The sequence below is a fragment of the Pediculus humanus genome, genomic scaffold, assembly GCF_000006295.1.
Source record: "Pediculus humanus corporis 1103172107488 genomic scaffold, whole genome shotgun sequence".
Classification (NCBI taxonomy): domain Eukaryota; kingdom Metazoa; phylum Arthropoda; class Insecta; order Psocodea; family Pediculidae; genus Pediculus; species Pediculus humanus.
Window position 1 is genome coordinate 199,085 of NW_002987105.1, and position 16,714 is coordinate 215,798.

The window sequence follows — 16,714 nt, forward strand, 5'->3', positions numbered from 1 at the left end:
TCGCGCGAATACGCACAAACCTTATTTATATTCTTTTAACGACTTTTTAGAAAGTCGGAATGACAATAAATGTTTAGCGCGGGAAGGGAGGGGTGGGAGGTAAAAGAGAGAATGGGAGAAAATTTTTTACGTAATTCCTATTGAAATCTAATAATAATAATAATAATAATAATAATAATGACAACATTTTACGTTTTGCGCGTTTTGCTACGTGGGTAAGCCGCCTTCGGTCTTTAATGACCAGAAAATAAAAAATTTTCTTTCCTTTTAAATGCGATTTTGAAAGTTCGTTGACCTTTTTTATTAACATTCACGTGAAAAACGCGAAAAAATCGAAACGCAGAGTTCAAATCAACTTTTGATTAAAGTTTTTTTGTTTTTTTTTTTTGTTTAAATTATTGTTTTAAAAACAAATTGTTTAAATAAATTTATTTGCAATAAATTTTTCCTAAATTTTTGTTAACAATTTTTTTTTTTTTTTTTATGGGGGGATCTTTTATCATTTTCTCCCTTTAAATTTTTTTTCTTTTTCCCCTTCCCCCTACTGTGATATGATTTATCAATGCGTAAGTGATATGCTCGCATTGATAACGTAATCATTACCAAACTTTTAAAAATGAAAATAATAATAATGAAGGGTTATTCAATGTAACATAACGTGCGCTTTTTAAAAACAAACAATAATAATTATAATAATTAATAATTAATAATTAATTTTTTTTGTGTGTGTGTTTAAAGAAAGGGATTATTAAAGTGGGAGGAGGAGTTATTATTATTATTAACGCCGGTTATTAAATGATAATAACATAATAACTAACAAACAAACATTTAATTTAAAATAAAAAAAAATTCACGCGTTCGTGATTTTATGCGTGAGTGCGTGAATGAGTGCGTGAGTGCGTAAGTGCGTAAGTGCGTTATTCAAAGGCTTTTACAAACATAATAACATGTTTTTTTTTTCTTTTACAGAATTCGAACGATGGTAATGCGATTACGATTAAAACAACAAAATCAAAATCGGTAAGTTTTTTTTCATCAACAAACACACACACACACACACATTTCAAATAAACATTTTTTTTTTTATTAAAAACATGGAGGATGTTTTTATTTTTGGAACAACATTCGCAAGAAAAAATTTTGTTTTTAATAAACGTGGTCAAACATACGAATGCGGAAGTGAAAAAAAAAAAACAAAATGGATCTCTTTCGTTTAAACAAAAAAAAGAAAAATTATAATTTTGTTAAGTTTTTTTAAAAAATGACGTGGGAGTAGATCTAACGAAAAGTGGGGAAAGTTTTTGAGTGAGGGGAGGACGCGGATGTTTTTTTTTTTTAATGGCGATTATTCAATTAATTGTTAAAAATTACAGGATTTTTAAATTTTTAATGAATGGCGGTTGATAAAGTCGTAAGAAAAGACGTGAAACGCACGTTAAAATTTTTTTTTTTGCTATTAATCGAATTAAAGTTTCGTAATTTCATTATTATTATCATCATTGTTTTTCCAGACGCTTGTGACACCACCTCGTCCGGCTCCAAAACACGATCGCGAACTTCGTGAAAACATGGATTTCAGTTTTGTTACCGAACGTATTATCGTCCTTTATTTTCCGGAAAATGTGAGCCCGCAAGCTTTCCATCAAGGTCACAGTCAAGCAGCGCATTTGCTCACCACAAAACACTCTAATAATTACACCGTAAGTAATTAATTATTTCAATAATTATTATTATTATCGACCTCTCCCTTTACGTCACAATTTGCCATCGTTAATAATTTTTTTTTCTTATCCCGAGTAATAATAATCGATTTTTAATCGATCGTACGATTAGAAAGAAAAAAAAAGATGGCGACGACAAATAATTCCGCGGAACTTTGACTCTCTCTCTCTCGATCGGCATGTTAAGTAAGAAAAAATTTATTTTACTCGTCTTCGTAATAAAATAATAATAATAATAAAAATAAAAATAAAAATAATAATAATAATAATAATAATAATAATAATAATAATAATAAAATTGTAATTTTTTTTTATTTTTAATGATAAATTAAAACGTTTGTCACAAGTACACGGACGGTTGCTTGCGTGTGTGTGTGTGCGGCGCACACGCACACACCTACGTGTTCACGTACGTAGATGGGTAGAATATTTTTCTTTTTTTTGTAGCAAGTTTAAAAAATAAATTACGTACCTGACTAAGCAATTAATGATTTACCTGAAGAACGAGAAATTTTATCGTAAAAATGAAAAAAAAAAAAAAAGCTAAAACACGCCGTGAAGTAATAAAAAAAAAATTTATTTTATTTTATTTTATTTAGTTTAATTTAAATGGTTGATTCTCTTTCTTTCTCTCTTTTATCTTTCATTTCTCTCTCTCTCTCTCTCACTCTCTTTTTTACCATAGGAAAATAATAAATAAAAAACGGAATCGAAATAATTTTTTTTTTTTAAATTGCTGGAATGGCAAAAGTTAATAAAACTCGTTTTTTATTTATTTATTTATTTCCTTTCGATAATAATTTTTTATATCGTCGATGTTGTTACAACAATTTGTTAAAATATTATCATTATTATTATTGTTAGAGATTCGATGATAACGAATTTTTTAAAATATTAATTTACAGGTTTTTAATTTGACGGAACCTAGAAGAAGTGCAAGAAGTCAACATGCTAGAGTTCGCGAATTAAATTGGACTCCAGGTTTGGCACCACCTCTGGATAAATTATGCAGCATATGCAAAGAAATAGAAACTTGGCTGAATGGAGATTCACACAGGGTTGCCGTTTTACACGCGAGGTAAATCATTATTATTATTATTAAACGACGATGATAATAATAACGATTCATTCAAAATCTAACCCGTCGTAGAAAAATAAAAATAAAATTTATCCTTAAAAAAAAAATTTTTATAAAAAAAAAAAAAAAAAAAAACAAAAAGGAAAAGGAAACGAGGGAGTGAATCAACCAGAACTTGAACAACAAACAGAGATCAATACACACACAGTCGAAAAAAAAAATGATGATGATAATAATAATAATAATGATAAAGAAACTTGAAAGGGTGTTTCCCTTTCTCTACGTAAATTTCCTGTAAATTTTTTTTTTTTTTTTTTTTAATAAATCTTTTTTGTTTTTAACTCTCTCCCTCTCTCTCTCTTCCTCTTTAACCCGATGTTAATAATAATGTTTACCTGTTTTTTTTTCTTTTTGTCTTCTGCTCAAAAAAAAAATTATTAAAAACATCAGTTATCGAATAATATTTTTTTTTATTTTTCGTGACGTAGGCAGTTTGACTTATTTACTCTGACGTTTTAATACAAAAAGCAAAGATTTCCTTTCCTTCCCTTTTTTTTTTTTTCAAATGTTGTCTTCACTGTTTTTGATAAAAAACAACATCCTGAAATGTACGAGTCGTAAAAACTATACGAGGATGACTTTGAATTAAATAAATGAATTACTTTGTCTAATGTTTATTTTTATTTTATTTATTAGGGGCAACAGAGAACGAATCGGTGTCGTGGTAGCATCATTTATGCATTATTCGAACATCTGTGGCACGGCAGATCAGGCATTGGATAGATTTGCAATGGAAAAATTTCTCGATGATAAAATTCAAGAACTCGAACAACCTTCTCAGAGAAGGTATGTTTATTACGTCATCAAGTTTGCGGGTGAAGAAGAGAATGAAGAATTTTTAATAACGTTTTTTTTTTTTTTTTTTTTTTTTTTTTTAAGGTACGTTGATTATTTCGCGGGATTATTATCGGGAAACATAAGAATAAATTCGGCTCCTCTGTACCTGACGCACGTGACGGTTTTGGGAGCTCCGGCTTTTGAAGGGAATACAGAAGGAGTCGTTTGCAGAGCTTTCATTAAAATCTACGAAGGTTTAATGCCGGTTTACACGTCCGGCGTACACAGGATCACGCCCGGTACGAGACAGTTTACGGTTAACGTGGCCGGAGACAGAAGGAATCAGGGATTACAATTACGTGGTGACGTGTTAGTTAAGTGTTACCACAAACATCCGAAGCATAGGGAAGTTATATTTGCGTGCCAATTTCACACGTGCACAATATCCGATTATACGCTTAGCTTTACAAGGCACGAGCTGGACTCTGCTGCTTACGACCTCAGATTTCCATTGGACGGAGCCGTTGAATTTCATTTTTCATCTACTCCCATGCCTCGTCTTCCATTACCGGCTCCAACTCCGGCCGTTATGATTGATCCGATCGATGATGATCCCATTGTTCGCTGGGATAGCTATGCTGATTTAAGTCTCGGTGTTATCGAGCAAGAATCTGACGTGGACCACCACCACGGTGAGTGTGCAGATGTTGCTACAAAGAAATATTAAAAAAAAAAAAAAAATCACGCTGATTTTTTTTTCAATAAAGTGTAGGCTTAATAATTTTTTTTTCTTCTAAAAGGGGGGAACCAGAATTTGGGGAGCATGAAAAGGGAAAATTATATTTATAATTCTTTCGACCGTTTTTAATTTCATTCATTCATTTTAATATTAAAATTGAACAATCAAAGGAAAAAAATTTTCGCATTTAATTTTCACTTTTTTTTTTTATTTAAATTTTTGAAAACAATGTAACGGTTAAAAATAATTCAAAATAAATAAATAAATGAGGCATTTTTTTAAACATTGAATAAAAAAAAAAAAAAAAAAAAAAAATTTTCATGATTTTTGAGTAATGCCAATTTAACAGTGGGCTCCCCCAAAAAAAAAAAAAAAAATTTATGTAAACAACGAAATTAGAATCTTGGGTTTATATTCAGGCATTTATTGGAAAGAATTCAAATTAGTCAGATTTTATTTTTAATTTTAATTTTAATTTTTTTTTTATACAAATCGTAAATTTTTATTGGTTCTTGTCGTGTCCTTATTGTTATTTTGCATCATTGTTAAGACAATTTTTTTTTTTTCTGCGAAAACAAACGGAAATCGAAAACTGTATACGAAATTAAACCGGAAATACAAAAATCATTTCATTTTTTTCGTTTGTGTCGCTCTTAAAATCGGACATTTATAAATTTTTATTCGAAAATGCGCAGTCGACATTTTTTTTTCGACAAACGAAACTCAATTTTTTTTTTGTTTGTTTTTGTTTTAAAGGAACTTCCCGTTTGCTTCGCTGAAGACCTATATATATATGCTGTGGGTTCGATACGTTTCCACCTGTCTGCTGTCATATTCGGGTAGTCCGTTTGTATGAATGCGTGACCTTTATTTAAATTTTTCTTTTAAAAAAAATTTCTATTTACGAAAACACACACAAACACATTTAAAACAAACATCAACAAACATTTATTTACATACGTACATAATATTTTTTTTTGATAATAATAATAATAATAACAACGTTTTTATTTTTTTGCGTTTGAAAAGTTCTGTGCTTTTGTTTTGTTTTTTTTTGTGGTCATTATTTGTTTTCGATTTTAATACTCGGTTGTTGTTGTTGTTGTTTGTTGTCGTTTTTATTTTAGCAAATAATTTTTCATTTGTTTAAATAATTTTTTTTAGAAGATTTTACGATGGCCCTTACATAACGCTAATTTTTTTTTTTTTTTATAGCTTTTGACTTACTCCCAAAAAAATTTAAAAAAAAACATAAAAAAACATTAAAAAAAAATAAACTAAGTTTTGAAGTTATTATCATTATTATCATCATTATTATTAACGTCGATATTTATTATATTTTTATTACTAGTAATGTTATTATTATTATTACCATTATTTATTAATTGTATTTTACGAGTGACAATTATAATAAATAACACGTTAAATAAATTTATTATTTATTTTTGTTTTTAATTATTATTATTATTATTTATTTTGTAGTTAATTAAATATTATTATTATTATCATTATCATGCGAAAGAGTTTTTAAAAAAAAAAATTTTTTTTTCTTTCGTTGTTTGTTTTACAAACAACAATCGGGGATAGGATTGAATAGGCGGGGGGGAAAAAAAAAAATTTAACTTTTGGTTGTAGGTTTGGTTGTTGGTTGTTAGTTCTCGAATCGAATCGAATTATGCATTAATCGATTTAACAAACGTCGCGTACAAACAACAAAATTTTTTTTCGAAAAGAATTTTATTTTTTTTCCTTTGATTTTAATATTTAGATAAATTGTTGTGTTGGCATGAAACCAACCAATGCTAAATTTATCCAGCGTCGTTCTGCTGTGTTTGTGTGTGTGTGTGTTTGTACGAATGCTCTCTCGTTTAGTTATTATTTAATTCAGTCTTCTGTTTGTCGCGATCGAGAATTTGTTTCATTTTATTCACATAACCCGTATTTTATTATTATTATTATTTTTTCATTTAAATTTCATCAGGTGAGATTTAAATTTTTTTAATTTTTTTTTATTCTTTGCTGTTGTTGTTGTCGATTTCGATTGTTGATTTGTTATTTCGTTTGTTTGTTACAAAACGAAACAATCTAAATATTATTTTCTGATTCGAATTAAGTCGTCGCGATTGTTTCTTTCCATTTTTTTGATTAATTTTTATTAACGTTTCGAAATTATTTAAATTAATAAGCTAAATATAGTAATGGTTGTTGTTGTAGTTGAAATTTTCGATTCATCCCTAAAAACTATAATAAAAAAAAAAAAACTTTCGAAAAACTGGTCGCGCAACAATCAACAAAAACAACCAATAATGAATTAAAGTATGTCACAATCGCGATTAGTTTTTTTTTTTTTTTTAATAATAAAAAGAATCGAAATAAATTTTTTTTTTTTTAAAAAGAATTAGTTGCAGTTTTCGGTCGATGGAAAGTGGGCGTTAAATTTTAGGTGCGTTTAATATTAAAAAAAAAAAAGAAGAGGCGGACTCGGTTTTACCTTTTCTAGAAAGAAAAAGAAAAAAAATAATTTTTTTTTTAGGATTACGATCCTTGATTTTTGTTTTGGACGTAGTAAATTTTAATTTAATTTGTTTAAAAAACTCACGCGCACGTACTCACGCACACACACACGCAAAAGTAGTTTTTTTTAAATATTTAAATGTCCGACAATAAAAAAATTTAAAAAACAACAGACGAAAATTATCAGTAGTTTAGTGATATCGGTTTAGTTATAATAATAATTTATTTATTTATTTAATATTATTATCATTATCGAAATCGAAACCCCTCCCCCACCCCCGAAAAAAACAAATTGTGTTTTCGATATCTCGTTTACATTTAAATCTAAAATTATTACGTCATTATATTCTCGAAGTCAATAACGATTTTTTTTACGTGGGTGACGTTAATGTCTTTCTCTCTTTCGACTTCGTTTTAAAAAGTTTAAAATTTATTTAAAATTTAGTTTTTTTTTTTTTTTTTAAATATTTGAAAATTCGCGCGCTTTTTTTTTTGATTAAAATTTTATTAAAAATTTGTTAGTCGAAGCGGTAAAATCGAAAAGCGAAAAATAAAAACAAAAACGGAAAATGTCGACGAATGCATAAAAATTAATAAAAATTAAAATCAATTGATTTAAATTGACGAAATAATTATCGATAGAAATAAAAATCATTTTTAAATTGTTTAAATTATTATTAATCGTTAATAAAAATTTTAATATTAAAATTAAATAATAAAAAAAAAAATGGCCGACATTTTATTTTTTTAAAAATAATTTTTAATCCAGTCGTAGTAAATGCGGGTCGTGATAATTTTATTAAAAAAAAATGTCGCCGAAATTTAAAAAAATACGTTACGGATTAATTAATAATAAAGTAAATAATTAAATTTAGCAGAAGATAAAATTATTTTAAAACTTACCCGCGAAGAAAATTTTATTAAAACTTTTTCAACCATTTTCACAATTATTATTATACGCGCGGTGTTTGTTTTCGTATCGATGATTGTTCGACTTCTACAATCGTTTGTTTGTTATTTTCCATCGGTGTCTTTCTACAACGCTAGTTTAATTCATTTTTGTTTACCGAATGGTAGAAAATTCCTTTTTAGATAGTTTAAGTGAATGAGGTTGTAGGAAAAAAAAAAAAAAACAAGGATCGTAAAATGTATTAAAAAATTAACAAAAACCAAGTTACCAAATATGGACGAAAGCCTACCAACCTTCGCAAAAGTTTTTCTATTTTTTTTTTGCACTGTTTAAATATGTTTGGGCGGCTGAAACTATTTTTTTCCCCTCCCCCGACTTTAAAAATTTAATTTTCATAGGAAAATATTGATTTGAAAATTAATATCTGGAAAATGTTTTTTATTAGGGTAATAATTTTGAAAATATTGTCACGGTAATTTAAATTGTTTACTTAATTTTTTTTTAATAATTCATTTGACCGTGTCATCATTAATATTTTTACATGTAAAATTTCCAAAAATACTCAATTGGATAAAATCCAAAAAAGAATTTTTTTTTTTTGCAATTTTTTTTATAAATAAACAATCGCTAAATTTGTTTTAAAAAAAATTTTTTTTTTTTTTATAGGAGCATCTGGGCGTGAAGTATCGCACACGTTCGGACCGTTAGATGGTTCAATATACGCAACAGTCGCTAAAAAAGTGAGTCCGGTAACTGCTGTCGCAGTCACGACAATAAGCAGTCCAAGAACGGTATCAATGGACTCTGGAATATCATCAGCTGGCAACGGTCTTTTAAATAACAATTCGAACGCTTCTTCTTCTTCTCCCGTCACGGCATCGAATTTAGACACACAAAAAGCATGGGATGAATTACTTAGAGAAATGCAAATAACTGTGGAAAGTATACCGGACACGTCTTCTCCACGTACGTCGGCGCTCCCCCGCTCAGCAACCTACGCCGGCCCCACCACCGTTCGAACACATACACGTCGAACCGTGACTTCTCACAGTACGCTACCGACATCGACCGCGATCAGTAACGTATCCGCTTTCGACGATTTAGATTCCGTTGCTTATATCGACGATCCGGATGATATACCTTATCACGCACGTCAAGATAGCCGTCCTTTCACATACGGTTCCGCACCCGGACCCGAAATGTTGAGAGGTCAACCGGGACTATCGAGTCCCCAATTGGTACGAAAAGCGAGTTTCGGAAAAACCAGCGGTTACGCTAGTGATAGTAAATACAATAATAATAACAATAGTAAATATGATAAATACGATAAATACGAGCAGAATTCGTGGACATTGAAACCGCAGAAAACGGAAAATCCATGGGCTGCACGTTCGGAACAAACATGGATAATGTCAACAACTCCACGTAATACGAAATCTTGGGACACAACTGATACGTCATATAAATGGAGACAAACGAGTGCACCCGTCACCCGAAAATCATTTGACTTTTTAGAAAGGTAAAAATTCTTTTTTATTATTTTAAAAAAATTTTTCATAAATAAATAAATAAATTAATTAATTAAATTTATTTGACAAACGAGAAAAGTTACGAAAGGGAAAAGAAAATTTTATGTTTCGAAACATTCCGGTCAAATTCAACATAATAAAATTAGACGTTTGAAATCATTTTAACGACTTGAAATACGTGTTTTTTTTTTTTTTTTTGTTCTTCCTACTATTATGCAAACTCTCATTTATTTATTTATTTATTTATACATAACAATTTAAATGTGAAATTTGTTCAGAAAAACATGAGAGAGGATGGATAACAATTGTTTAAAAAATGAATTTTCATAATTGTATCATTGCCACCCACAATAACTATAAACTAAGGTTAAATGATAGAAATTAGATGAGAGTAAACGCCCACCATTGTTCTTTTTTTATTATTATTATTATCATTAAATTTTCTACTTTTGTTTTTGTTTTTATTATTAGAATGAAATTTTATAATAAAAATATTATTAAAGGTTATAAAAAATCGATCTCGAGTATCCTGAGTATAACCCTGGAAAAAAAAAAAATTTCACAGTTAAAAAATCACGCTAACAACTCGCATCCCGTTTGTTTGTTGTTGGTTTTTGTTAATGGAAACCGAAAATTAATATTTGATATACTTAAATTATTTTATAGTTCGGTTCAAAATAACAACGGATTGACAAACGGAAGCGTGACGTGGTTACAAAGACAACAGCAAAAGCTTAGGGAGAGAAAAGAAGCAGCTTTAAGAATGGAAAGACGTCCGCAGGAAGTACGTTTGATTTCCGAATTGAAATCCCAATATAATCATCATCATCATCATCAACGTCCATCTGCGAGTCACAGAGATGGTTACACGAGCGATACAACACATTTTGCCGATGACGACGACGACGACGACGATTTAAGCATACCCCTTCACGTTCAAACATCTCCCCATCGTAATTTAGGCTCGGCACCGGTTTCACCACTTCCGAGAAGGATTTTACAAAATGGCGTCGTCGAAAGGCCTTTCGTACAAGTTAAAAGAACGCAAGAAACAAGAAAATATGCTATCGATTCGGTGAGTTTTTTTTTTTTCGTTTTGTTTTTTTTAATTCATTTTCCTCGTGCTCTTTGTTATTATTATTATTATTATTATTATTATTATTCGTTGTTTTTATTTTTTAACCTTTAAATATCAATTTTGTTGACAAAAAGAAAAAAAAAAAAGCTGACAAAATTATCCGCGTTTTTATTTGTGATTTTGTTCCAGCTTAGAGGAGGCTACTGACCCTTTATACGTAAATTCGAAAGCTTTTTTTTTTTTTTTTTTAATAATTAATTAATTAATTAATAATTTTTTAAATAGTTTTTTTTTGGGTTTGGTTTGTTTTTTTTTTATTCGCTTTTTATTTCGAAAGCTTCCCCCCCTGGTTTTGTGCTAATAAAATTACATCAGAGCTTTATTATTATTATTTTAATAAAATAAATCAGTGGCGGTTATTTTTTTAAAAATCGCGAAAACTTATTGCAAAAGAAAAAATTTAAAAAAAAAAAAAACAAATACGACACATCATCGCAATAAATAATGTAATGTTGGCAGCAATTAATAATCATTTGTTTGTAGTAAATTTATGCAGTTAATTAAAAAAAAAAAAAAAAATTCGCCATATTCATCGTCAGAATCATTTTTTAACGAAAACTAATGTCATTTTCATTAACCGTTTATTTGATAACATCCGTTGCACACTACTCACAGAATTCCACCTCACCTAACGAGCTCGGCCTTCTCACATTAGTTAAGGATGACAAAGGTAGCAGGTACACGAACGAAGATGCACTATCAGCTCTCATCACATCTCTGGACCGTCAAAGAATTACAGAATCTTGTAACAGATACGTAAGCCGTAATTCTCACGAAGTCCCTAATCATTCGGTTTTATGGTCGTCTGGTCAGGTACTTTGGATTAATTTCCATTTTTTTTTTTTTTTTTTCAAACACGAAAAATCCTCGTGAAAGTTAATAAAAAATTATTTTATTATTTTATTATTTATTTTATTTTATTTTTTTTTATAATTTCAGCTTCGAGACGATAGTTTGTCTTCTTGGAGAACGGCATCCGTAAGCGACGATCCTGGAAGTCCATCTCGTACAAACAGTCCTAGACCGGTAACTCCGGCATTTCCGGTTTTTCCAAGAACACCTTATGCAAATGGTTCGGTCGTACAATTCGAAACAAATGGTTTACCACCTAAAAGTCCAACTGCACAACGGTAGGTTTCCATATAAAGTCCTTAATCGGGAACAATCGTAATAATAATAATAATATTCACTCTTTTTCCCTCTCTGATCTTTCGTTAAAACCGTTAAAAATTGATTACGTAATACGCGATCTAATTTCTCTCGTTTTTCGTCGTACAAAAAAAAAAAAAAAATTCATGTTGCCAACTTTTAACAATTAATCTTGTTACTATATTATGTTAACGACTCCACTTTAAAAAAAAAAAACGTACAATAAATGAAAACGTTATCAATCGAGGGAAAGTGGTGCCAACATTACCGACTGATAAAATATTTAAATTTATTAAACACATATCTATATATATATATTTTTTTTTTATGGTCAAAGTTCAACAATCTAAATGTTTCAAAATTAGATTACGCTTTGGAAATCATTCAAACAAGTTTTTTTTTTTTCTAAAGGTTCCATCTTGTTTTTTTCTTTTCTTTCTTTAGTGTTTTTTTTTTTTTGTACCTTTTGAATTGTATTTCATTTTAATTTTATTTCCTTCTTTATAAATTAGACGAGTGATTAGTTCCGGATCGTATAAAACCGTTCGCAAGTCTCCTACCAGTTCTAGGTAAGAAATGTGTGTCCCATTGCTGTGTTAAAAACCCTTTTATTTAAGCTCTGATAATAAAAAAAATTATCATTATTTTTATTTTGGGTTGTTTTAACAAAAACAAAAAGAATTGATTGATTGATTGATTTATTTGAAAGTGTAAAAGAAAAAAAAATTAAAAAAAAAAACAAAAAGAAAAACTACAATTATTGATTTTGTTTTGATTTTTTTTTTTTTGAAATCTAATAAAAATTATTTTATAATAATAATAATAAAGTTTTATTTTCGAAAGTGTTTTATTTGAAACATTCGAGAGTAAATTAATAATTAAATTATTTTATTTTTGTCCCAACAGCAAAGAACGTTCGCCATCACCAAGCGTTGACAGCCAAATGCAATACAGTCCAAGAGTAAGCAATAAAAAAATTTTTTTTTTTTATCTTAAAGAAAAAAAAAAAATTTAATGTTCGTAATTAAAAAACTTTTTTTTTGTTTGTTAATTAACGACTCAGAGCACTACATCATCAATCGTTAATGGAAGTTATCAAAGTCAATCTCAAAGGTCATCGATTCATTCAAACAGCGAACCCCCACAAGAAGTTTCACCTGCCCACGTTAAATTCGTACGAGATACTTCTCGTTATTGGTACAAGCCGACAATATCGAGAGAAGAAGGTAAAATTAAATAATTTTTTTGTTTGTTTGTTTGTTTGTTGTTGTTGATTAAATGAAATTTCGTAACGAATCAAACGACTTTTTTTTTTATTTTTTTACGATGCCCAGCTATCAACATGTTACGAAACGAACCGCCGGGAACTTTTGTGGTACGCGATTCTAATTCATTTGCTGGTGCGTTTGGTTTGGCATTGAAAGTGGCAACTCCTCCTCCGGGTAAATCGGGTTCTGGTCCTGATGAATTAGTACGTCACTTTTTAATTGAACCTACATCTCGAGGTGTTCGACTTAAAGGATGCGCGAATGAACCTGTTTTTAGTATGTTATATTCGTAAAAGAAAACAATAATAATAATAATTTTTGTAAAATTTATTTAATTTATAAAATTTTTCATCAATTTATAGGTTCGTTATCCGCTCTAGTCTATCAACACTCGATTACGAATATGGCATTGCCAACGAGATTACTTCTTCCGGAATGCGAAAGAAAAATAGAAAGTTTAAACACATCAACAGCGCAACAACTTCTCGCTCAGGGTGCTGCCTGTAACGTTCTTTATTTAATAACGGTAGATACCGAATCGTTGACCGGTCCTCAGGCAATTAGAAAAGCAATCAACCAATTATTTTTAACAAAACCGTTGCCCGTAGCCGTAATCGTTCATTTTAAGGTACAAAAAAAAAAAAATTAGACCCAAATAAAAAAATTGTAGAATTTCGACATTTTTCCCTTTAAATTATTTTCTCGCACAGGTATCGGGACAAGGTATCACTTTAACCGATAACAAAAGGCAGATTTTCTTCAGAAGACATTATCCGGTGGCTGCCATATCACATTGCGGATTAGATCCCGATGATCACAGATGGAGTCACACGGCGGATTCGTCAGGAATTCCAATAAGTTCACAGTAGGCATACATATTTTGAACTTAAAATAAAAATTTTTTACAATTAAAACCTATAAAAATTAACCCGGTTTTCGTTTTCTTTGATTCCTCACAGTCGTTGTTTTGGATTCGTCGCAAGAAAACCTGCAAGCAAAACAGATAATCAATGTCACATATTTGCCGAATTGGAACCCGAACAACCAGCTACGGCAATAGTTAATTTCGTAACCAAAGTTATGATGACGAGTGCTTATAAGCCAAACATTTAAAACAAACGCATCAAAACAATCGACAACCGATATCTTTATTCGAAAAAAATAAAAAATAAAAAATAAAACGGTGCCTTTGGAAAGACTGTTCAGTCTAAACGGATAATATAAAAAAAATTTTTTTTTTTTAAAATAAAATTCGTGGCTTTAAATAATAATAACAATAATAATAATAATTAATTAATTAATAAATATTAATATCAATAAGTGTTATAATAAATCCGGTGGTTTTTTATTTATTAAAAAAAAAAAATATTTAAAAAAACAAAAAAAATCGTTTGATATTATATATATAATTATAATATTATTATCATTTTATAGTCGTAAGATTCACGATGATGTATTTTTTTTTTTTTTTTAATTATGTAAGTCAATAACAATTATTAATAATAATAATAATAATAATAATTTTCACATTATACTAAAAAATTATTAATTTATTATTGTAAAATAATCGTTTTATACATAATGAATACATATTTTATTAATTTCAATTATACATATATATATATATATATATATATATATATATATATATATATATATCATATATAATATTATATTTAAAAAAAAAGTTATAATTAAACAAATAATAATAATAATCATCACTATTTTATTTAAATAAAATAATAGTAACTAATATTCAAACGAATTTTTTTTTTTTTTTTAAATTAAATTAAATTAAATTAAATTAAACGAGCTTATTAATTAATTAAAAACTCTTTAGCCCCCCTCCCCCTCTCTCGTCTGTCCCCCTTTTAATTAATTTTTATCGTTTTAATAATTTTTTTAAAACTTTGTTTAATTAATTAATAATAATTTGCAATAAATAAATATATCCGAAGCATAAATAAAAAAAAAAAAAAATTATGTATATGAAATAATTAATTTTTTTTTTATTGTGAATTATTTAATTTTTATTTAAAATAAAAAATAAATAATTAAGATACATAAATAAAAATTAATTAATTAATTAATAATATCAATATAATTTCAAATGTTATTTTATTTTTTATTTTTTTATGTAAATAATTATTAATATTTACTTCTTTTAATTTTAATTTAAACTAAATCAAAAAAAAAAAAAAAATTGTTTTTATTAATAAATAACTAATTGAAAAAATAAATAAATAAATAAAAAGTTTACATAATGAAATATGATTTGTTTTATTATTTTATTACGGTAATTTTATTATTATTATTATTATTATTATTATTATTTATTTTTTTTGTTTATTTGTTTTAGGTTGAATACACGCGAAAGATGTTCGGTTTTTTTTATATGTGTAAAAGTTTAATAATAATAATAATACTTTTCTCTTTTAATTTCAGGTAGATATTTAAATGGAATTTTAGAGTACATAGAAAAAAAAAAGAAAAGTTAATATCTTTTTCCAAATCTCATGTGACCATAATCGTCTAAATCTTCTCCACGTTTTCCAAATCTCATATGACCATAATCGTCAAATTGATCCTGACGTTTGTCCGCCATATTGTCTTGTTTTCTTTCGAGTACGAGACTTATAAATGGTAATCTTTCAATTTGTTGTCTTTTTTCAAAATATTTCAATTTCGATTTGTTTGTTAAATCATCTCCGAATGTATTTTCCGGGAGTATAATAAGGTAGGCTACGAGAAAAATTTTTACCAACGTTTTTAAACCCATTTTCTAAAATTAAATAAACAATAAAAATAAAACGTTTTTAAAGTGTTTGTTTTCGCGCCAAAAATACTCAAAAAAAAAAATTAAAAATTATCACTAACTTAGAATTGTTGTTGTTGTTGTTATAATTCGAATTCGACGAAATATTTAAACTTCTTCACTTCGTAAAGAAGGTTTTTCGATAACTGAAAACATTTTATACGAAAGCAAATCATTTTTATATAAAAAAATTTTAAATCCCCCTGAGTACGTTTAACGTAATTTCATGGCCCCCCCTCCCCACTTTTCAATTTGTTTAAATTATAAAATTTGACAGGTTTTCTCTTTTTTAATTTAAACAACAAATTTAATTTCGACGATAAAAAAAAACAATTTTTTTTTTTTTTTAAACGTCTTTGCTTTGATAATAAAATAAAAAAAAAATAATAATAAAATGAAAGGAGGGGGGGGGGGAAAAATAAATTCGATTAAAGATTTGAACAAAAAAAATTTTATTTACCATTCTTTTGAAGTAAATATAATTTAATCAATTTTTTTCTTTCCGTTTTCCATTTTCTTTTTTTTTTATTGTAAACATATAAAAGAAAATAATTTATTGATAATATACATCGTTGAAAATTTTCCATTTAAAAATTATAAACAATTAACGGTTATTTGTAATATCACTTGATGAATTTTTATTAATTTAAAAAAATGGAAGGTTAAGTGAGTAATGAAAAAAAAAAACGTACGAAAACGATTAAATATTTAATAATAAATACAATAATACAATTATCATTAATGAATTCAATTTTAAAACGTTTTAAAATTAAAAAATAAATAATTTTTCGCGAGTAAAAATTTTAAATGAAACGTTCGTAATGGATTTCCGTTAAACGATTCTATGGGATTTTTGTCGCACGTTTGAAAAAAGAACGACATTTTGAAACGCGCTCTCATTAACTGTTTTCATTCCGGAACGAATTCAAATTGTAAAGTGTGTAAGCAAATTTTCAATGATGAAATAATAAATTAGAAGAAATTAATGTTAAATTGAATTCAAAAAAGAAAAAACA

At 27.8% G+C, this 16,714-nt stretch overlaps 2 protein-coding genes across 2 annotated transcripts; one reads left to right on the plus strand and one right to left on the minus strand.

The window, feature by feature from the left end:
* Positions 1 to 1,568: 1,568 nt before the first annotated feature.
* Phum_PHUM145570 (tens, putative) lies at positions 1,569 to 13,996 on the plus strand (the record flags this gene model as incomplete). Its single annotated transcript, XM_002424615.1, has 15 exons — positions 1,569 to 1,700; positions 2,627 to 2,799; positions 3,496 to 3,645; positions 3,739 to 4,328; positions 8,484 to 8,769; positions 8,878 to 9,318; positions 9,995 to 10,403; positions 11,082 to 11,274; positions 11,413 to 11,596; positions 12,522 to 12,576; positions 12,679 to 12,841; positions 12,950 to 13,159; positions 13,246 to 13,511; positions 13,594 to 13,748; positions 13,843 to 13,996. 15 exons carry the CDS (start codon positions 1,569 to 1,571, stop codon positions 13,994 to 13,996), a joined length of 3,561 nt encoding a protein of 1,186 aa, XP_002424660.1.
* Positions 13,997 to 15,377: 1,381 nt separating this feature from the next.
* Positions 15,378 to 15,854, minus strand: Phum_PHUM145580 (drosulfakinins precursor, putative; the record flags this gene model as incomplete). The annotated part of the gene is made up of 2 exons (XM_002424616.1): positions 15,378 to 15,625; positions 15,821 to 15,854. 2 exons carry the CDS (start codon positions 15,852 to 15,854, stop codon positions 15,378 to 15,380), a joined length of 282 nt encoding a protein of 93 aa, XP_002424661.1.
* Positions 15,855 to 16,714: the final 860 nt, after the last annotated feature.